The sequence below is a fragment of the Tinamus guttatus genome, unplaced genomic scaffold (genome assembly GCF_059628265.1).
Source record: "Tinamus guttatus ecotype Peru unplaced genomic scaffold, ASM5962826v1 Tinamus_guttatus_pri_ptg000211l, whole genome shotgun sequence".
NCBI lineage: Eukaryota > Metazoa > Chordata > Aves > Tinamiformes > Tinamidae > Tinamus > Tinamus guttatus.
This window is the reverse complement of record NW_028288745.1, coordinates 9,013,948-9,037,206: the sequence shown is the minus strand read 5'-3', so window position 1 is coordinate 9,037,206 and position 23,259 is coordinate 9,013,948. Positions and strand designations below refer to the sequence as shown.

The following is a 23,259-nucleotide window of genomic DNA, read 5'->3' as shown; positions in this document are numbered from 1 at the left end:
CTATCTCCCTTCCTATTTTTAGAGTCAGGGAGAAAAATCAGTTATGGTCTGGGCTTCCTGTGTTTTCTTTTAAACAAGATGCTCAGTAGGACTTCAAAGGGCTTTGTAAAAACATAGTAAAAAAAAACCTAATGCAGTCTATCTGAATAACATTTTACAAAAGTTATTTTAGAATATGAAGAGAATGCATAGATATTGTTTCTTTCATGATTAATTTATCTTTTATTTAGATGTATAGAAAGATTTTTGCAACTGAAATATGCATAAATTCCAGCCTATCATTTGAAATAATTATGGAGAAAGAAGACTAAAGCTAGTTACTGAAGTCTGATAATCTTTTATACAGTACAAAGCAAAAATGTTCTTGCATCAAATAGAAAGATCTATATCCACTGAAGGAAAAAAAGAAAAAAAAAAAAAACAGAAGACATCACCCAGATTTTATTATTCTATAGCACATCCTATGACTGAGAAGATATCTTAAAAATGATGAGGTCTGGTAGAAAACTGAAGCATCACATCATTATGAATTTGTTTTCAGTATTCTCGTTCTTCACTAGTTTAACTGTGAACCAGAGAAAAAGAACTAAATGTCAAATGATCTCCCATTGAATATAGCATACAAGCAGGCTGAGATTTTTCTTTTGAGCACATAGAAAGCACATATCCTTTTCAAACTTCACAACCACTTGAGGTCCAGGTCACAGGAATCTTGTTTGGTGACAAGGATATCTTTCTAGGCCTCCAAAGGATGGCATGCCTCTGGGCCAATTTGAACATACTCTTTTTCCTTTGATTTCTATTTTGACACTCTTTCATTCATTTCCATTTGTGAAATAGATAAGTGAGATCATTTCCATAAAGAAATATTTTTTAAACAAATTTTCTGCTGGATCTGAGATCCAATTTTATTCTTCCCGTTCTTGCTGAGAAAACCTTTTGCATTAGCAGCCTGGCTTGATAATGGAGTTTTCTGTGCTAGGCCCTTCAGTCAGCGCTAATTCTGACTTTAGTAGTCCTGTGTTTACTCAGGGTGGCAGGAATCCATTTCTGAGCTGCCTTTGGATTGCTCTTTTGACTCGTAGCAACTGACTTAAGATTTTTTAAATTGATTTAAAATTGACGTTAAAAACATGGTAAATCTAACAGATTAAAAGGGTCAGATACAGAAGTATCTCTAATGGTCTTTCTGCATGTATAAGGAGGAATAAGACCTTTCTTCTTGTACCTGTGTTTTAGAAGAGGATTTTTTTCCAGAGCAAGCACCTTCCCTTCCTTTGACACTTTCATCATGTATTGCACGTAATTCTCCTTGTAGAGCAGAAGTTCGCTGTTGCTAAGGAGTTGTGAACACAGTGCTCAGAAGGGTATAAAAATAATTACAATACTGAGGATGGCAGCCTTTATTTTACCTTTGTACTGCTCTAGTATGGCACATGCTCGCACTGTGCACACTCTTGATGTTAGTGGCTCTAAGAATAGTTTATGCAGCTGCCTGCTGTGGCAAAGCAGGAGACACCTTTGCTTCTCGGCTGGCTCCAGCTGCACGGGGATGCAAAGGAATTTCCTCATCCTCCATCTGCTGTTTAGCAAAGTTCACAAAAACCTGTGTGAGGAGAGCAGACAAATGTCACCATCTCATCGACTGAGATGTTAGCTGAATGGCTGTAAGTTTGCAACCTCTCGGCCTCTCTGCAGGGAAGAGGCAGAAAGAGGTGCCCAGAAGCATTTACTGAACCAGAGCCCTGAGCCTCAATAAGGATCATTGGTTTCTTCTTTATTTTAATAAGTTTTTTTTCAACTTTCTTCCCTCCTTTGGATGAACTTGTTTGCACCTAAAAATCTGACTTTTTTTTCAGCAGGAGATGCATTCAGGTAAGTTTCCATGGCTTGCAAATCATGAGCAAATTTGATCATGATGGGGAGGTGAGACAGAGTACCTTACTAGAAATCTGCAAGACAACCTGGATGTCTCACTAGCATTCCCACAGAATACAGCTTTGTATATATGTAAAGAATATATGCCGACCCTGAGCTACTTTGAAAAGCAGGCAGATGGGGCTGATGCTCTCTAGGGGCTGTGCTGTCCCAGTGAACTTCCTAGGCTTCTTGTGGCTAACAGATCCTGGATCCAAGTGCATGACAGATGCATAAACATCTGATTGAGTAGTGCAGCACCCCTTAAACAACACTGCCAAGAATCCTTATTTAAAATAAATGGAAAGCAGCACTAGGTTATACACAGCTCAGCAAGCCTCATTCTGAGGAACTGACCTTGCTCAGACTGCTCCTCCTAATGGAATGGGTTGGGTGAACTCTGGAATCTGGGAAATGCTGTCTCATCAGCTTTCAGTTGGCACTTATTTACTCAGAGAATTAGTTACAGATTTCATATCTGATTCTTCCTCCTTGATGAGGTTTCTTAGAGTTTTTCTTTAGTAAGAGCAAGAAGAATTCCCTACACTGAATAGTGTGGTTCTTCAAATATTTGGATACATGAGCAGTTCCTGCCAGATAGACTTTCTCAGGGATGCTTTAGTTTTACTCACCTGATCTAAAGTTGTTTGAGAGATGGAGTATTCTTCAATATGCAAGTCTTCCTTATTGGAGATTATTAACCGAAAGATCTTAGCCAGAGAAGAGGAACAAATCTGATACTGCAGCATGTTGTAGTGTTTCTCTCTCTGTAAACTCCCTGGGAAGTTTATATGTATGAACCGCTCAGCAGGACTTGGATCCGGAGGCATCCCAGACTTTGGAGCTTTGATTTTCAAAGTGACAATATAGCCATCTCCAAATCTAGAAGCAAATGCGGGTTTGGGGGTTGGGTGAAGACATGGTCTCATTATTCACAGGGAAGAAAATTAATTTTCAGCAGCATTGAATACACTGACAATATCTCAAAGACGGTGCTTAAGGTTAAGCCCTGCATGAATTTAATGAGTCTGTATTTGCCCTGCAAAGTGATGCGTAGCATAGAAGAGTGGAAATGAGATCTGCTCAAGTTGTCCAGTATATCATGGAGTTACATGTAGAAATGAGTCTGTTTAAATGACAGCTCTTAGGTTAGTTCTTCAAATAGGATGGCTGTTTTAAGAAGGGTATGTCACATGTGCTGAGTGTCTCCATAAAACCCTACTATCTTGGAATTAAAAAAAAAAAAAAAAAAAAAAACTGCTTACTTGTATTTGAGCTGCTGAATTGTGCCCAGGCATTTGAAGGTTCCTTTTACCATAATGGCTAAACGAGTACAGAGAGCTTCACATTCTTCCATACTTGCAAAAGAGAAAACAGAAATTTGAGAGAGAACTCAACTTCAGCTGTTCTCGGATTCAGTAAATTGCCTGAATTGCAACTCTTTTTACCTGTGCGAGGTTAGAACCACAGCTCGTCCATCTCTGAGCACACTGACAATAGAGTCCCACAGGAGGCGCCGGGCCTGAGGGTCCATTCCAGTAGTTGGTTCGTCCTGCAAGGAACATGTTAAGACAGCCAGTCAAAGAAGCAGATAAGGAAAAGCAAATCCATTCAGAAATGATTCTTTGTGCATTTTGACCTCTGTGTATAACTGCTTCCCTACCGAACTCTTTGCCTGAAGAAAGCACTTGTGCCTTAAGAAAGAATCAGTATTAATAAACTTCTGGCACAAGGCGATCTTCAACTCCAAAGAAACAAACTCAAGAAATCACAGGTAAAAATAAAATGCTGCCTGTGTACGACCCAGCTACAGAGAAAAGCATGCAGTGACCATTATGACAAAGGCAGTCCACAGTCTGGGGTCTTAGCCACCAAAATTGTAAGTATTTGTGATACCTCATTAGCAAAGCATTTAGGATTCAAAATATCAAAAAATCATGGTAGCAGTTAAATCAAATTATCGTAACTCTGACTTTAAAAATAATCTTACTTCTTACTTACATCAACAGGACACATTTCTACACCCAATGAAGTCACCCAGATTTATTTTAGCTGAGAATCTAATCTTGTGCAAAATCAGTCAACCCAGTCAGTAGTTAAAAAATATACTACAGTATAGTCTAAATATATAATTTTTGAATTAACTGCATTTAGAATTACCACTGAACTATGCAACTATCAGGCTTTATTCAATGAGAACTAGATTTCAGTATTTCTATAGTTTAGTCTAAATTTATATAGCTTACTCCAGAGATATTAAAGGTTGCAAAAGGGCAGCTATCCTCTCAAACATTCATTATGCTGGACAAAACGAGAAGATATATATATCATATGTCATTAAATACTCACTTACACGAGCAGTTATAACTTGACAAGAAAATGCAAACTGAAACTAACATAGATTTAAAAACAATTTGTTTGGATTATAGATTTTGTCTCCAGTCTTTCTCTGTTTAAGATCTTTCTTTCATCAGGACATAACTATGTCTAACAGTCTCCAAAGTTCAAGAACTCAAAATAACATTGAAGTAAATGTGAGTTGAGGGCAGAAGGCAGCCTGTGAGGACTGCCACTAAACAAGCTTGTCCCTCCTAGGGGCGCATTTTAACGAGGTGTGTATGGCACCAGCACCGAGCCCCGGTGCCGCACGCTTACGAGCAGGACGAGCGGCGGGCAGCCTATCAGCGCGATGGCCGTGGAGAGTTTGCGCTTGTTGCCACCACTGTAGGTCCCGGCCAGCTGGTCCGCATACGTGGGGAGTCCCAGCTTCTGGATTGCCCACTCAGCAACCTAGGAGAGAAAGAGGCTTTTTCACACAACCACTAATGATCAGCAGGCCAGACTGCTAGCATGGCTCCCCTGTCAGATATGGCAAACCGGGGTTTTATCACATTCGATTTAGCATTGGAGCAGAGAGGGGCTCAAAAATTTTTCAATGAGTAGAATTCTAATTCCTAGATGAAAAAACATAACCCAGACAGATTTCTTAACTCTGCAAGAATGTACATTGTTGTCTTCTAGAATCTTCTTCACATTTTCTTTCTCATACCTAAGCAGCTTTATAGATGAGAACAAACCAACAGGCAGCACAGTTCTGAGTCACGACATTTTTAGCCTTCCACAGTTAGTCTCACAGTTTTGGAGGTATCACTCATGCCTAAGAACCTGGATTTGAGAGTACAATATTGTATTTATCCATCCAAAATGACAGAAACCATTCCCAGGACTTCAAAACAGAAAAGGCAAGCACCTAAGCATAAACTGAACCCATCTGTTAATCACCACAGATTATGTGGCGTAATTATGTGTAATTATGAAGTGCAATTATGTAGAAGCCAGAAGTGAGACTGCTTTACCCTCTTGATTTCTTCTGCTGGAACCCCCCGCAAGCGTGCATATAAGTAGAGATGTTCCCGTCCTGTGAGCAGGTCATCAATGGCATCAAACTGAGGGCAGTATCCCATGTTTTGATGGACATTAGAGATGTGGGTCAATATACTGCAGAATCAAAGAAAAGAATCTCATATTTGTAACACTGGCTTTAAGACAGAGCTAGACTGTTTGAATAAAATCTTCCCTTTCTGAGGCAACAGCTCTTGTAATAGAAAAATGAATTCTCCCTTATACAAGGGTTTACTAAAATATCCACCTGCACAGCATAACTTTCATACAAGGCAGCTAAGACTTGCAAGAGTGGAAACCCATTTTCCTGCTTAACTATAGACCAATGTGAAGAGTTCTGTGAACAGCTACTCAGCAGGAATTATTCTTCACAATCATGCTTTTATCTAGATGAATAAAAAAACCAAACCATTTTCATCACAGAGTGTGATCACTGGGAGCAGACAGGAAAGACGCGCAAGGCTAACATTGTCTGCTAGTAGTAGCAGTGAAGTACAAATAGATGCTGTTCAAATAATGGCAATAGACAGAGTCAGACCCCAACCACACCTAGAAAACCAAGATATACAACTGAAACTAAACAGACATAGGCAAATACCGTATAGCAATGTATTCACTTATGCATCATGCCAACACAAGGGACTAGAAACAGAAACATGTTCCAATGTTCAGATAAAAATACCCTGATGGATGGGGTATTTTATGTTTGGGAGCTCTTAGCATTCCCCTTATACAATTGCAAGATCAGTTTTGATTGCATTGTCCCACCTTTAGCATTACTATAACTTAGAATTTTCTTCAATACTAACAGCGCTACAAGTGTATTAACTGTGGGATCTCTCAGTGACACAAAACTTTAAGGGAAATCATAGTCATTGAGGCTGTGAAGTGGGCACTCCTACCCTGGTAAATGGACTTTTTTTTTTGAGGCACATACCTGTTCCCAGCCACTACTGCATCTCCAGATGTCACATCAGTATCCCCAGTGAGCATTTTGAATGTTGTTGTTTTGCCAGCACCATTCACTCCCAGAAGACCAAAGCACTAAGTTAGAAAATTTATCACATTTTTCAGTATTTCCAACTTGTAAATCAACAAGGGCATGAAATCTGTTTTGATCCATGGAGTGTGTTCTAGCGCCATTGAACAACCTACCTCTCCAGGACGGACGCCAACACAAAGTCTGTCCACTGCTGGCTTGTTCCTACCTGCATAAACCTAAAATGACAGAGGAAAAAAAAATCCTACTGTGGAACATCTGCAACAGAGAAATCTTTCTGATTTTTTTTTTTTTTAAGTTTAATACAACTGGAATGCAGCAAACTCAGAACCAAGGCAAGAATAAAAGATAGCTAAATAATTTTTTTAAAAGAAAGAGTAAGCATTCCACAGAGCCAAATATTTACCTACAATATGTAATTTGTAATGATCCCTAAAAATGCCAGGTTTTCTTTGTCCAGTCTTTTACTTCATCATTTTAACACTAGGAGACAGACTTTACATTTCTCTGGGGCAAAGTATGTGTGATATATCAAAGTGGAATGATACTGAGTGGAATGATACTCCAGTTCTCAGTTTATGAGGTTCCAGCAATGTATGCAATCTTTGGATTTTTGTAGCTCAGACTGCATGCATTCTGAAAGCATCAGATGCTTCAGTTCAAAAAGGATGACTAGTGTAAATGGACACTCAATAGCTGGATGATGTGAGCTTAAAAAATAAAAAGTTTAGCAAGGATGTCAACGAGGGTGTAAGTGGCCAAATATGAGACCAAACTCTGATTTTCAAAAAACAATGTTATTTTCCAAGGTGCAAGGATGATTTTGAAAAAATACAATATGCAGCTTTTTAAAAAAGTTACTTATTTCCTCATTCTTGAAATAGTACCTTGGTCAGTTCTTGCAATTGTAAGATATCTGTTTTGTTCCCTCCACTCATAATTCTTTTTCTTTCTTCTGCAACATCCTCATCTTCACCAATAATAGGTGAATTAGTAGTCCAAGCAAACCTGCGGGGGGGGGGGGGGGGGGAGAAGAAGAGAGAGAGAGAGAAAAAACCAGAGACTGGCTGCAGACCAATGAGTGACCCTGAGTGCAGTTACAGTAAGAGAGTGCAAAACAGCAAAACAATGGCTACCCAATTCCCCAAAATGTTACAGGTGGAAGCAGTGGGAGTGAAACTTCACAATGTGGCATTGGCTTGAGCACTCCTGCACTTCAGAGAATCCCTGAAATTTGGGGAGCTAAGCTCTAAGTACTAAAAGGGGAAGAAACCACTGTTCAAGAGGGTACGCCTCCTCTTTGGTCACTGATAGGGCATAAGCTGCTGCTTGGCCACAGCTTTGGCTCTTTGGCAGCTCTTCAGTAACTAGTGAATTGATACCCTTCTACAAATCTTTTCAGAAGACTCCCCTGTTAGACAATATTTTCAGAAGAGTATCAATTCATACCCCTGTCGGCAAACTCCAGCAGGAGTGAATGACCCACCCACCCCCAGAGAGCAGTTCCTTTCATTGAGATGGGCACACTGCAAAGCAAACAGGACACTTGCATGGTGCACCTCATGCCAGCATTAGGACACTCCAAATTTTCCAGGTGGTTTTAAAATCTCACTACTCAGTTTTCTTGATCCAAAAAGTTTACATTGAAATTTTAAATCAAGAAAACTAATTTCTTTAGTAAATTAATAATAAATTAATAATAAGCTTAAATACTGTTAAAACAATGAAGATAGACACTTGTGCACATGTTGCAATGCTTTCTTAAACCAGGATATCTGCGAAGTAAGATGAAATCAGGTAAGTAAGGGGATGAAGCTACTACAGAGAAAAAGAAAGCAAAAGGAACAGACAGAATAACAAAGACATTCATTCTGCTACTAAAGAAACATAAAAGCTTTTAGACATACCATCCTGTGGAGAACAAATGGTGCTGCAAAAGCAGATTCAGAATGAAGTATGCAATCCCTTGAACAGCCATGGCAACCAGATTCTTTCCAACAAAGTCCCACTGAAAGGGATTGGAGACATGTTCTTCACCTTTGGAGAGAAAGCAAAACAAAAAACAAAAAAACAAAAAAACCCCACTGCTCTTCAGAACCAAAGATACAAGCATAACAGTTTAGGATGAAAAAATCTGTACTTTATTTCACTGGGTGCTTTCATTTGATCAGGCAATCCCTGACATTTTCCAGTAAAGACTGTAAAGATTTCTTAAGGAAATGTAACACAAGCTCAGCTTAGCTCTCTAAGTGTTGATGCATGGGCACAAAAATGAGTATTAGCTCTCATAATAAACAGGTATTTATAGATAAAATGAAGAAATTTGCATGGATTATGTGAAAAACATACCTCTTCTGGAAAAAATAAAAAGTTTCTGTATCACTACTCTTTAATATGCTAAGACCAAAAGCAGCCACTTCCACATCCCAAGAGGATGCATTTAAAGAACAGCCCCTTTAAACATTAGCATGAAACGTAATGAAGAAATATATCCTAACTGTGATGATCTAAGGACTTTAGGACAAGTGATGAACACGGACCAGAGTCTGGCACTGAACAAAAGGTTTCTTTCCCAGTACAGAATATTGATCAAGCTCTGGAGCTCTGGTACTTTATCAGAAGCTGCAAAACTCTTCCTAAGGGGTTGAATTTTTATTCACACTCTTCCTCACCCATCTGATGGGGAGAAAAGAGGGAATTTCAGAAAAGGCTACTTATTTTTCAAATCACTTCCAACCATTTCGTCCACGGTCAGGACATGTAACACTAATATCTCTTGTTGCTTATTGACTTTTACTTACCAAACCTGGCATAAACTTCACTCACAGCTTGGTTCATGGTCAAGTCAATGAGTCCACGGCCCAGGCAAAAATGGGGGAAGACAATCAGCACATTTTTCAAAGTTTTATTAAATTTCAGCAAGGACTATAAGAAATAGAAACAACATAATAAAGCAACTGAAACCAGACATCTATAAGAACATAAAGCAAAATGAATGTAAAGTTCTCTGTCATGTTGGAGAGACTGGATGTTTTTTATTCTCACAACAAAAACAACAGAGTGATTATCAAGCTACACCCAAAGAATCTGCAACCTAGAACTCTGAACAGGACAATGCTGACATACCTTGCATCAAACCAGCTATCTGTTAAAAACTATCAATAAAGAGAGAAATTTATCTTCAAAGTAAAATATTTCTCTATGTAGCAGAGACAATGTTATTCTAACGTCACCTATTATAAACAGGAACAAGGAGCAACAACAAGAACAAAGTGCTACTTAATCCATTGTAATATTTTTATTTATGGCTGGAACAGTTCCATAATCAGGACTGCCATAATCTTTAAAAGTACCTATCTCAGGATATAATTACATAGTAGATTTTGGTGCAATGTGAAGATATCCAAAATAACATAAGTACCAGTAGCAGTCTACTGCACAAACACTGAACCCAGAGAAAGGCAATTTTCCCTCTGCAGATGTGGTGCCTAGACCAGCTTGTGGAAAAAAGCGTAAAGTATCCCCTCAGTCCAGGTGGGAAAGACGATGAAATTTTGTTCACAGAGATGAAAATCTTAATATAACCCAAGACATCAAATTTCCTGCGATTCACTTCTTCTCTGGGTTATTCTGCTTATTTGACCCTGAGACACTCAGTAAGTTTCCCATCCACTTATTTAGTGACAGAAAAATTATGAGATAGAGGAAGCAGTTTATCTCTGGAGATTATGGTACTTGGACACTCTTTGCAAAGCTCTTTTAAACAAGGTTCCACAAAAACGTCACTTACTGGGTTATTTTCAAACAACTCCAGGATGAATGTAATAGCACTGCTGTTGATCCCCACGAATAGATTAATACAAGACAATGCAACATAAGCAGTGCTAGGGACACTGAAGAAAGCAGCAGCAGGGTACATCATGGGAATTACTGCCCACCTGCACACAAAAGAGAAATATTCTGATAATGGCTTCTTAGCACTCATGTTAGTTTGCCTAACAAAAGACAAGGCGCCTTCTTCTCAAGTGTAACGAAATGCCATAATAATGGCATAATCAGAGACGCCAATCCAATATTTTTCCCAGTTACTCAATAAAAGAAATCTTCTTCCTAGTCTTGTTTGTTATTCAAGCGTTAAGACAACGGAAACTAATGAGGCTGAGAAAAGACTGCCAAGGTAAGTATTATCCCAGATACCCTTGTGCATCCCACTGGGCTTCATGTCTGAAGGGAGAAGCAAGCGAAGTCTGACTGAGCCAATATTATGTACTGCTTTTCAGATAATGCTCAGCCTTTGGAACTGTTGAAAGAAATCAGAAATGTCATACATTCTGATATATTGAAAGAAATCAGAAATGTCATAGATTCTGATATTTGCTCATAGCTCCATTATGTTTTACTGATTTGAAACTCCCTGTGTCATGATTTTTTGGACAAAGAAATAAACTTACAATGCTTAGCCACAGACAGTCTGACTAAGGAGAATTCAGTAACAGCAGCCTGCATTGCCTCATGGTGCAATTAAAGCACCATTACAAAAAAAATCTTAAATTTCCCATTGTGACTAGAGGTGGAAGCAAGAACTAAGATATGATTCTGTGAATCTATCTTGCTTTCTGCTTTGTATTTTGAATACCTAATTGTGAAATCATTGACGTTACTGCCATGTGACTATAACTCTTTTACTTAAAAAAAAACTTGAAAAATGTTTTAAAATAAGACATTTTAAGTGTTCATCTACATGCCCAAAAATTATTCTATTTTTAAACAATATACATGGCCTTCACCACAGACATTTTAAGACAATACTATTGCACTTAAAGATGTAATGAAACAGTGAAATTCTGATATAAATTCTTATCATGAAGCATTTTACAGAAATTAAATGCTAACTTGTATTTCCTCAAAATCCTCATTTCAAAGAACAGGAAAACTACTGCCAATTAAAGGCAGTCTGTTTGGAAAAGATCTGTGCCCTCTTACACTTAATCTGTGATATATAAAGGACGATGTGAAAAGATTCATTTATTTTTTAACTCCAGAAATAAATCTGGCTAATCTGTTTTCCCCAGATTACACTAGCTGCAGAGCTAGTAGGACTATGATTTTATAGGTAAAAAACATATGATTACTAAACACTAAAAGACAATGTGAATGTCAGTCACCCCTATAAACTGATTTTTCTGCTGTGACTTTGCCAGCACAAATAAAAAGACATATATTTGAAGGCAACGACATATATTCAAAGAAGACTCAGCAGCCTTTAATGCTTAGGTTAAAACCTAAAAAAAAAAAAAAAAAAAAAAAGGCCTTACAGGCACTGGCTGTCAAAGAGGTAAATAAACAACTATTCATATTCTATACAATGCACACATTGGAAAGCATCAAAATAAGAATATGTTTTCTTATAAAGATTACACTCAGTGCTGAAAACTTCTGTAAGGTAGGCATAAAAAAATCCCCTCCTTACAGCATGTGGCTAGCCAGAGCACCCCAGAACAGTGACGGAACCCAGTTCTAACCTGTATTGCACTCATTCAGTTTTACTCGTTAAAGCTAGATTTCGCTAACTACTAAGCTCAACTCCAGGAAATCTTTCCAGTGTAAAATATAGGGCCCCACATGGAGAAACGACCTTGAAGACTTACCCATACAGAAGCAGCAAGGCAACAAGCACAGGGAGATTAGTTGGAGAAGTGTATGCTTTCTTGTTGAATCCAACGAATATACCCACAACCATTCCAGCACTTACTGCATAATTCACCTGGCACACCATAGGGAAAAGATCAGTGTGTGAGACCTGAGGAGGTCTGGAAACCTATCCAGAGCCTACATGCTGTTCCAAAAAGATTTTCAAACTGATGAAGCACTGGAATTTATGAGCTAAACTGGTAGATCGTTCTCTTGGAACGACACAACTGACCTAAACAAATACATCTATTGCAGTGTAGGTACCCTATTTTGTCTGGCCTCCAGCTGGTGCTCCAATAGATTGTGTGTCTCTCATTTAGATGTCTTGAATATCTTGAAATACACTAAAGTGCTTCCAAAGGGCAAGCATGACTATCTTTTGGCAAGTGAGCTTTCACCTGCTATTGTTATTTGTATTTTATTATACATCAGTGGTAGGGAGTGGAAATCTATATGATTACAGCACTTCCACCTTCATTAGCTGAATAATGACCTGTGCACCTGATTTACATTCCACATTTTCAATTTTTAAGAGAAGTCAGATCCTTAGCACAGTCTCTAAGAAACACTTCAGAGAACAAATGTTTGGCAATGCTCAAAATTACCCTCACTCAATTCTCCCACCAGCCACCAGTTAATCTGAAACTAGGAACAACTGCAAGCTATGAAATCAGGCCAGCAGGTACTCACTATGTCCCACATGAAGTTAGTTAACCAATATACAGCAGGGCTCACTCCACTGACAAACTGAAGGTGTTTGGCTTTTGTCACACGTTCTTGGATCAGGTACAAAACAAAACTGGCAGGGATAAAGGACATGGCAAAAATCACGCAGATGGCAACAACAGCATCCACTGAAGTGGTCAGCCTGCATTGGAACAGAAGAAGGGGCTGTAAGCAAGGGAATGGAAGCAACTTCACAATATGTTAAGATTTGGAAAAGCTGGAAGAAATTTTAAGATCTAGAAATAGTAAAGATTATTTTGAAAGTAGAAGCTTTTTCCATTTCCATAATGTGCTGATATATTTTCTCATGTTGTATTTGGGACACCAGCTAACAAATATGAATGTTGATGGCTCCATTCCCTGTTTTTTTAATTATAGCCATTCTCAGAAACAATTCAGCTTCTCTGTATAGCAGGGTTTGACAGCCTTTTATGGCTACTGCTTTCCTTCTCAAATTATGTATTAAGGCACAATGATAGAAGTGCTCTGGGAGCTGGGAGGAAAGGTATTGAGAGAGCCAAGACACAAGAAGCAAGGTGAGAAGCAAATCTTGCCCCTGTACTAAGAAAGATTTCAGCTTTTCTGATTTGTGAACTGAGCAGGAGACATGAGTGAGGAGTCATGTTATCTCATGGGTGTCTTTTTCAAGAAATGATGCCTCCCAAGGTTCTGTAACAGAGCAACCCTACTGCATGCCTGCGTATTGTCCTTGGCACCCAAGCCAGAGCTTGTTGGTTTCTGCCTGTCTCTAGTCACTTAAGGACAATCTCTGATGCCTTTCCTAATTCTGATCTCTATGTTACTTCCTAAGAGGACCTACCAGCTTCAGAGCACGAAAGATGACTTCAGAACCTGGTTTTAGTGCTGTGGAATCAACACAAATATGTAATCAGGTGTAACCACCACAGCCATGACTCATATGTGGAATGGGAGTGAATTTCTATGGGAATACAATGAGATGGGAAAAAAAAAGGGGCGGATTTTGCATCTAATCCCTGGTAAGAATAAAAACTTTAGGAAAGACCTTCCATATTCTGTGAACTGAACTATATCCACTCAAGAGTGTGGGTACACTGGAGGTGGCAAGCTGTCAAGAGAGGAAGGGCAGAAGCTAGTGGCAGGACACAGGCACACTTACACAGTGACTTCAGAGAGCTGCTCCTTAGTGAGGTTCAGAGGATGGTTTATAGCAGTGATTCCATATTCCTGAGGGGACTGGCCCGTTCGCAAGTTAGCTCGAAGGATTCCATTATTGGCTATGTTAAGGAAACTAACCATAGCATGCCAGCCTTTATTGTTAAACCACACCTAAAACAGCCAGAAAGCACAAAGTCATTTAGGAAACTTGAAATAACCCCAGGCTGAGGAGAAAACATGACTGTCTTTTATGTGGGTATTTGCAGGGTACTGTCAGCAGGGAAGAACCCAGGACCACAATTCCCTATCTCCTAGGTATAAGTCCAGCAGGAGGAGCTCGCATACTGTGTTTTTAAAGATTCATCAACCAACAAGGTTCAAAAAGCAGTCTCCTAAAGGACTTTGTAGAAGAAGGATATTTTAACATTTACCAAGGTATGTACTTCTCAAAAGAACGTGGTTTAAGAAATCCTATTATTAGAAATAATTCAGCATTTAACAGTGTTCCATTGTACTCATAATAAATATTACAGGTCTTCTTGCATCTGATAATGTCACTAACAGTATTCTCACAAATTGAAAACCTCAAGAAAGACTGAGTTAGCAGACTACTTTCAGCAAATACCTTAATATTATCTTCAGTTTCCATGTATTTAATGAAATTAGAAATTTCTTTAAAAGCAGCCAGTGAAGTTTCTCCCTAAAACAAAAAAGAAAAGGCTAAAGATCATCTCTCTAGGAGATTCTGGTCCTGAAAGGTTTTAGCTTCATAAATTCTTTGATAAAGAGCCAAAAAGATTCTTGCTTACTCCTGTCACATTCATCATTCGGCCAAGATCGCTTAAAAAATTGGTAACTTGATCTCCAGACACATGAAGGACTGGGAGCTTTCCTCCTATAGAAATTCCTCCATATCTAACAAAGAGAACAGTATCATCAGTCTGCCATATCATAGACCCAAAGCTCTGTACATTGATGGAGAGCCTAAAAGCCCCTCCTTTAATACAAGTTTGATTTATACAAATGATGTAATTCATGTATACCATTCTTCATTCTTTTTCTAATAAATTGTATTAGGTCTTCATCATGTTTAATAATAATAAAAATCATACTGGTTTCCAAAGGATTAATGTTAGGAGGCTGAGAAAATTAAGCAGATAGAATATGTAGAGAAAAGTCATTGGCATACTGTAAATCTTTACATTACAATAATAGACAGTCTTGTCTGGCTGTGGATCTTCTCCCTTTTCTTAGGCATTACAATATGACTGTTTGGATAACTACTTGATTTTCTATTGCTTTTTAAAGGCTCATCTATACCTGAAGGAAGCCAGCCCTCCTGCTGCCACCTTTGAAGTGAATTCCTCTGGTGAAAAAATGTAAATAACCAAGCTAGTCAGTCATATTTCTCAGCTTGGTATCTGCACTGCAGACATAAGTGTTAGCTGATGCCTCTCTATAAGTATAGAGCCCTGGTGAAATCATTTTAAAGCTACTGTAGACTTTTAGAGTGGGGATGAGAAGTTTGTTGTTATCTGGGTTACATCTTCCCCTTCTTTTGTTGGAAGGTTCATGTGTTTCTGTATTGCTTTAGACAGAGCCACAGCATTGCATTGTAGTGCCCTATTGCACTGTAACTCTCCACCTCTCAGATCCCATTAGTAAGACTCTTGCAGATAACAAAGCAGTGATAGATCCATTGTGTGCCTCTGGACTTCACCCTTGCAGGGATAGCCCAAACAAATACAACCCCTTGTCTTCTTTGTAAAGCTCTTACTGACTCCCAACCCATTTCACACTATAGCCATCTCTTTGTATGTTCTGTGCTATCTGGTGCTACTACTCTATCCATTCAGAAAAACATTGTGAGGCTCCATGGTTAAACAGAATTTCATTGTTTCATTATTTACCACCATAATCTATGAATTGGTTTCTTACCTTTGCTCATTGACCCAGTATTTACTCTTCAAGCTGAAACAGACAAAGAGAATCCGGTATCATGCACTAAACCAAAGCCAATGGTACTGTCTTTGATGGAAATTAAAGGTGAATTCCTGTGCCTTGCAGAGCTTGAGTTTCCCTAAGCAGCTTGAAGTGTTTTTATATACATATTCTTTGTGCTGATGCTTGGAACTGTGGATCTGCCAGGACTTGTGGTATACTCTGAAGTGTGTGTTTTTCTTTTTTTTTTCTCTTTTTTTTTTTTTCTCCATTTTTCACTTTTTTATTTTCTGACATGATCCACAATCTGCTCATATGGAGAACAGCAGGATTTCACACGCACACAAGTTTTATCCTAAATCTATAATTAACACATTTAAAAAGATGCATGTACAGGAATTGTGATTTGTCCTAAGAGTCAAAAGCAGCCAGCAGATAGGTAATACTGTGGGAATTTCAAGAGAGAGGCTGGAAACCAAAAGGGTAGTGAGATGTGAATCAGAAAGACTAGGCCACAGACACTGCATATTTAATTATCATACAGGACATTTGGATCAGTACAGCAGCTAGCTAGTAGGATAGCAGAAGGATACTACTAATGTTTGCAGTGCCTTAGCAGTTCTTGGAAGCAAGTGCTACTTAACTCAAGCAGATAGTCATGCTGAGGTGACTATGCTTCTTCAGGCACCCCAGCTAGCATCTTTGTGAGGCAGCTCACCATGTCATGTAAGTCTACAGGTTTTTTTACTGTTGACATTATTTCCTCTAACATGGCATGTCCTATAAATTAAAACTGATATTTGCCAATAAAGGTATACCTGATTATGCAAGTAGGTATAGTTAACATATTTTAGCTCTTATTCATATATCAGGAGTACAAACAGCATGGGAGGAGTTGTCCATACCTACATGATACTGCAACAAATCAGTGCAGTATCACTGTGCTATGTCATATCAAGTGCTACGTCATATCACACTGGTGAATTTTACGGACAGTCACAAAAACCCACCTGAGAAATAACAAGAAAAGTTGATCCTTACCTTCCTTTTACCAGGGTGGGATATGTTTTCACTAGAAAATCTGAAATGTTTCTGTGGGTCAGATCTTGAAGAATTTCTGTGCTGTGCTGCACTCTCTGAAACAAAAAGAAAATCCAATCAGTCACAGTAAACTTCACAGTCTCTAAACCTATGAACTTTTGTATGTGTCTTGCAAATACAGGGTTGCTGTGAAACTCACAATCTCCAAGACACCCAGAAAACAGAATGTCCTTATTAAGAATCCCTATACACAATGTTAAGCCTTGCAACCTGAGCACAGCCTAGTACCTAGAAATAACAAACTCTATATAAAGAGACTATTTGTCCACAGGGAGGCAGCAGTAGCTGACACAGAAGAGATAGTGGACAGGTGTCCAGCAGATTTCAGATACAGAAAGAAATACATTCCTTTCTGTAGGAATACACAGGAAGACTGGTAGCATTTTCACAGTGCCTTTATTAAATGAGCTTTTCACAGCCACACAATAGTTTTGATTCCCTAGAGAGATCAAATATAGATTCCCTAGAGAATCAAATATAACCTGTATCTTCACGACAAGTTAGGCAAAATCACCCTATTCTGCAAAAGGATCAGGTTAATATGTTACCATATGTTCCCATATTTAATACATTTGTCTTAGAGGACTTGAAAACCATCAAAATAAAAGGAATAATTGTGTAATACTTGGATAGGAAGTACTCTCTCAAATGCACTAATATGAAATTATCAAAAGTCAGCTGGGGTACCCATAGATACAGATTATTTGGAAAGCAGAAATAACGTGAGAAATCAGAATACAACCACTTTATTAATTTCTTATTTTGGTCCATAGCTTAGTATCCTTTGGAAATCTGAAACACTTATTTGGTGTTTTGTGAATACTGACAGAGAAACCAAGCAAACCAAATCTGTATTTTTAAAAGATCATATCATTCATTTGGATACAGAAATCTGGTTAACTTTGTGCCATTGACATAAAAGTGGTAATTATTTTAAGAAATCATTTAGCTACTGTGTGCTGTCTGACAAACAGCACCATTAAAGTTGAACCGTTTGCATGGAGAGGCATTAACACAACGAACGACTATTCTAAGTGCAGCTTCAGTTCTATTTTCTTTAAGTTATTAGAAAAACATTTAGAAAATACAAATACTATCAAGTTATAATTTTTCCCTGCTTTACAAAAGAGCAAGCATATTTTACAGTGAGTGCTACTAAGATTATTCATTGATAGGACCAAATGGGAATGTAGCTATCATCTTCTCTCCATATAGCACTAATGATTATTAAATTACTCATCATGCACATGTAGAGAGACATATTCACTTAGCTAGCTTAGTACTTTATTTCTATAAATTGAACTGTGTAAGAAATATAAAAAAATATTTTGGGTTGACTCAACTAACTTTTCCATTTTTCCATGAAAAGACTTCACCCCTAAATCATGATTTATTATTATTTTAAGATTCTAAGTAGGCAGGCAATTTTCTACACAAAATTACTCTTTGGAGGCAAGAAATAGCTACTTTATCTAAAAGTTATCTGATGAACTGTTATGATTTTTATGTTTTTTTTTCTATTTAAAAGTTTTAAAATTTGGATGAAAATATTCATCAAATATCATTTAAACATGAAAGCTTTTTCAACCCCTCTGAAATTGAGTTTTAAATTCGAACAATTCCATCTCTCTTTAAAAAATGTACCCAATTCCTCCCAAATATATTGGCATAGCAAGGTTTCACTACACTAAACCCTTTTCCAGCATTGTCCATAAGCACTGTTTCATTTGATTAAAAAAAAGGAGAAAAAAAAAAAGAAGAAGAAATGAAAGGAACTTGAGGAACTTTACCTGTGGTGGTGGGAGGCCTCCTGCCCCTGCAGGGCACTCAGGCAGCATAGTGAGCTTCTCACCAGTACTGCACTTGCAGGAAGGGGAAGGATTCTCGGGACTCCACTTGTGGCTTAGCAGGAGGCTGCTCACATTGGGATGAACACTAGGTGTATTCCAGGCTGTTGGCATATTAATGCAGGGGTACTTCCTGTGCAGAGCAACACAGTATTTCAGCTGGGCAGAGCTATAGCTCAGGAGAGCTCAAAAATCCACAAAATCACAATGGTCTCACCAGAAACTCTGTTTTCAATCCTTACCCAGTGAGTCATGACTAATGAGAAGAACATTTTAGCGTGTTTGATAAACACAAGTAAACATCATCTCCCCTTCCTTTCCCCCCACCACTGCCAAGGTTATTGTCTCCAGCTTCTGGATGGGAAACTGAAGAAACAAGGGGTGCCTGACTCACTAATACACATGAAATCTGCAGCAGACACATATTTGAGGAGATTATGCTTTTCTTTACTCCCTGCTCAGTGAGTGCTTTCAAAGTTTTCTATTGGTTTCCCCTGTACTATGTGAAAGAGAGGAAGAGAGGCATCAAGTTGATGGATATCATATTTGGGAGAGAAGCAAGGGAAAAGAAACAAATGGCAGAACACAACAGCTTCCAGCTACGGACATCTAGCTCTGTGACTCACTCTTAATCCAGTAGTGTTTTCTAGCTCTCTCTTGTTATATTTGGCCCAGAAATATTATTGCCAGAGATAAATCTGAAGCATGGGTTCTAGTGAAAAGTCAAGCCAGTTCTTTCTTAACTACCCAGCTTCTACTGGTAATATCCTGTTAGACTCTGGTTCAAGTGAAATTTTTAGCAAGGAACTTACGGAAGAGGCTGATTCCTCATGCAGCGATTTCCAAATCCTGGTTTATTCAAGAAAGCATCAGTGAGGGAGACCATCTGCTCACTGCGAGGCTGCTCATTGCTAAGGGCAGAATAGAAGATTTTCTCCATAAAAGGATTTTAAACTACTATAATGGAATAGATATAAACAAACAGTGACGGACACCATGTGGCAGAATTATCTGCACCCTTCCAAATGCTGCTAAATGATTTATTTTATTAAGGAAAGGCAGGCAAAACTCCCAACCTCCCAAAATGGTAAATGGGCTAAAGTAATGGCATTACTTCAAACATGCCCCTACAGCAATTTAAGTCTATAAAGGCTTGAATCCACATTTCTACACTCAGCCCTGTCACACTTACAATCAGGGGACGAAAATATATTCTACCTTTTCATTTGCTGGGATCAAAAAGGCTACGATAATATTAGTGATGAAGCAGCCAACAGCCCAGCAACAATAGACTCCTGAATATTGGTAGTACCAGCTGCGATGGAAATATGAATATCAGACTGCCTCACACATTAGCATGTATAAAATAAATTACATTTTCATGTGAATTTTCCATGTGAAGTGGGTTGTATTTCAAGGAGCAATGTGAAATGCTTCAAAAAATATTGTTATCCTCAGTTTTCCTGCTTTCTGCTAGTTGTCATCTAGTCTAGGTGTTTATTATTGCTGATAAAGCATATATGGCCTTGGTGCATGTTCACCTGCAGGAGAGGTGAAAGTGAAGGTGAAGCAAGTGCCCAGGAGAGCACAGGGGACTTGTGCAGTGATCTGGACACAACCAAAGCTTCTGTGAGGAATGAAAGGAGAGAGGGTGCTAGTAGACAATAAAATTTAAACTCAGACTAAGCATACAGTGTGGGGAGAAAGAGCTTAGCAGCAATACTAATAAAATCTAAGTGTTTCAATTTTTCTCTTGTTTCTGTAATTTTGCCCAAATGTTTTATGAAGTATAAACAAAACTACTACAGGTTCAGCAGATAGGTTTGGATCTTATGGCTCTCTATGAACAAAGGAGAGGTTCAGTGACATACCCAAAACAGATACCTTATAGCATTGGATCTACTACTTATTCTTATCGGATACAAGAATTTGTAAGCAATGAGGTAATGAATTCATGTAGGAAGAGGAAAACATCGAGTACAGCAATATGTTTGAGGACTATTGCGTAGACATATTAGTAGCTGTATTTCTCACACACACCATCTTCATCCTGTTTTATGTCTGCCGATTCCAGTGCAGTTGCACCTTTTTCAAACCAGTCAGAGCAAGACACAACAGTGATTCAGTGAGACAGCGAATATTTCATGCAGTAATTCCTCTCACCTGAAGAAAGTAAACTGTTGTCCATAGATCCAAGGATGTAAGGTTAAGGCAGGATATTCTCCAAATGGGGGAATAATGACTGTAAGTATTAGAGAAAGCAGCACAAAACTAGCAGGCAGAACAACCTGCAAGGAACATGAAAACAACAAAGTTACATGTATGCTCTATACTGACACTATACACAGCTATAGAAACAAAGGAGGGAGAGCAGGAGCACAGGAATAAAACCTGGTTTACCTCCCAAACACCAACTATTTAATTGTCAATGCTTTCAGTTAAGGTTTTGGTTGTCACTGGAGCTGTACTGTGTTAAAATACATGCTGGGCTAGTAGCGATTGAATCATGAAACTAGGGAAGGTGATGGACTCTGGGCAGAAAGAATAAAAAGCAGAACAGCCCAAACCATAATTAGAACAGCCTTCATACGGACACTGCTCTGCATTAACAGTACCTCTGTCGCTTTGCACAGGGATGCTATTAGAAAAGAGTGTTGAGCATATTGTGGGAAAAGAATCAAAGACAGAAAAAATGCGTCCATGCCTGGGACAGGAAGTCCTTGTGGCTGCGGGTAGCACGATGAAACCGTTTGATGAGCAGTGCTTTGATCTGCTGACGTACGAGCCGAAAACCTTTATACTGCTGGGACCCTCTGCCTTCACTTCCACCTCCTGCTACGGCTGCAGGCACTCGAGCAGTGTCATTGGCTTCTAGGGGGGTTTGTTCAACTGTCTTGTTCTCAGTAGACATTTTTCCCAGAGCAGAACTGTTTACTTGAGCATCTCCTACATAAGGAAATATAGTTAATAGTAGGAATTTCCTGATAAAAAGGGGCTGAAAAGATGCTTTATCTTCTATACATGAAGGTAGTACAACCATTTTAACAGGCTTCAAATTTTACCAAATGTATACGTCATGTCACTCATTGCTTTAATCACAACTGTTGACGTATGGCTGTATCCAGTGGTATCATGTAGGTAATTCTCCTCTTAATCATGTGTATAGTTTATGGACTGATGGTCAGCAAAGCATTTCATACCTAGACTACTAAAACCCCAACACACTGGGACTTGACACTCCATTTTTATTTGATGAGTTAAAGATATGATCCTAACCATATAACAGTTTCTCTGCTGACATCAATTGTTTTCTCAGACATCATGACAGGCCATAAAAATAGACATTTTGACAAGAACACCATAAAAGTATGGACAGTTCTTACATTCTTCTTTGCTAAGCATTCAGACTACAGGAACAGCCCTAGGAAAGGTCTGTCAAATATTCATAGATCTCTACCTGCTTTTTGCATTCCCGTGTCAGCTTCTGCTGTGGCTTTTAGGAAAACCTGCCACAGAAAAACACATCCCCAGATTAGAAATAGTACAGGTGCTGACCTCTGAAACACGATATACTTAGCCTTTAATATGACACTTCAGAAAATTTTGTACACCTTTTCAGTACTCCTGCTTATTACATAATCAGAGATCTCCTATGAAATCTCTCTGAAAACAAAGAAAGGAACAAACATACAAATAAAGGCACATTTCAGGATATTGTGTCACATTCCATAAGGCTACCATGCAGTCAGACTTGAACCTTTCACTGTGCCCATACCAATGACTTTGACTGTCACTGCAAACATGACTAGGTTTTGCTGGACATTTAGGAATGAGTAAGATTCTATGCTTATGAACAGGAATATTCCCAGAAAACATTTTGGGGCCTGAATGTAAGATTGGCAATACTTCAGTGTGTCTGTTACCTCCTCCAGCGGTGTATCTGAGACTCCAAAACTGCTGAGTCCCAGGTCATCCAATGTTTCTTCCAGTTCTCTGAAGAGACTGGCATAAGATCGCTGTTTGAAGTGTTTATTGGGCAAAAGGTAAATGAGCTCCTGACCAATGTTTTCAATTAATTTTGCTTCTGGGATATGATGATGAATTATTTCTGCCAGCTCATCCAGATCTCCTGTGAAAAGTCGAAATAGATTCAAAGAATGAATATTTAAGCATACTGAGAATGATCTCAAAAGCTGCTGATTGTACTATATGAATTGGGACTGTTTTATTGCCTAGCTCACAGACACTTCAGCTAATTCTTCATTAGACTCGACTATAATGTTAGTCATGGATTTGGAATTATGTAGCTGGAAACTATCTGCAGTCTGCTCTATTCAATTTTCATTACCAAATTGCACATCTTTTGCAGAAGAGCTCAAAATGAGGTCTGTACTTAAGAAGCACCCAAACTACCAGTTCAGCACCTGCACCTTAGATCACATAAACATTAAAATGGAGGGTCCATAAACAAAAGCACAAAGAAACTACCAAATCCAT

The 23,259-nt window shown here is 38.6% G+C and overlaps 1 protein-coding gene across 1 annotated transcript in view; it reads right to left on the bottom strand.

The window, feature by feature from the left end:
* Positions 1-1,401: 1,401 nt before the first annotated feature.
* The window catches only part of ABCA4 (ATP binding cassette subfamily A member 4), a 54,071-nt gene continuing 32,213 nt past the window's right edge, over positions 1,402-23,259 (bottom strand). The window contains exons 25-49 of the mRNA XM_088524512.1: positions 22,686-22,891; positions 22,220-22,268; positions 21,467-21,708; positions 20,926-21,050; positions 19,575-19,673; positions 18,706-18,895; positions 16,856-16,950; positions 15,812-15,844; positions 14,683-14,788; positions 14,499-14,573; positions 13,875-14,044; positions 12,701-12,878; positions 11,968-12,083; positions 10,110-10,257; positions 9,121-9,244; positions 8,227-8,356; positions 7,207-7,327; positions 6,475-6,537; positions 6,257-6,363; positions 5,274-5,415; positions 4,573-4,707; positions 3,366-3,469; positions 3,183-3,275; positions 2,550-2,799; positions 1,402-1,606 (exon numbers count right to left, since the gene is read on the bottom strand). Coding sequence (XP_088380638.1) covers positions 1,484-1,606; positions 2,550-2,799; positions 3,183-3,275; positions 3,366-3,469; positions 4,573-4,707; positions 5,274-5,415; positions 6,257-6,363; positions 6,475-6,537; positions 7,207-7,327; positions 8,227-8,356; positions 9,121-9,244; positions 10,110-10,257; positions 11,968-12,083; positions 12,701-12,878; positions 13,875-14,044; positions 14,499-14,573; positions 14,683-14,788; positions 15,812-15,844; positions 16,856-16,950; positions 18,706-18,895; positions 19,575-19,673; positions 20,926-21,050; positions 21,467-21,708; positions 22,220-22,268; positions 22,686-22,891 — 3,224 coding nt within the window. The 3' untranslated portion in view covers positions 1,402-1,483. The remainder of the gene's footprint in view (positions 1,607-2,549; positions 2,800-3,182; positions 3,276-3,365; positions 3,470-4,572; positions 4,708-5,273; positions 5,416-6,256; positions 6,364-6,474; positions 6,538-7,206; positions 7,328-8,226; positions 8,357-9,120; positions 9,245-10,109; positions 10,258-11,967; positions 12,084-12,700; positions 12,879-13,874; positions 14,045-14,498; positions 14,574-14,682; positions 14,789-15,811; positions 15,845-16,855; positions 16,951-18,705; positions 18,896-19,574; positions 19,674-20,925; positions 21,051-21,466; positions 21,709-22,219; positions 22,269-22,685; positions 22,892-23,259) is intronic.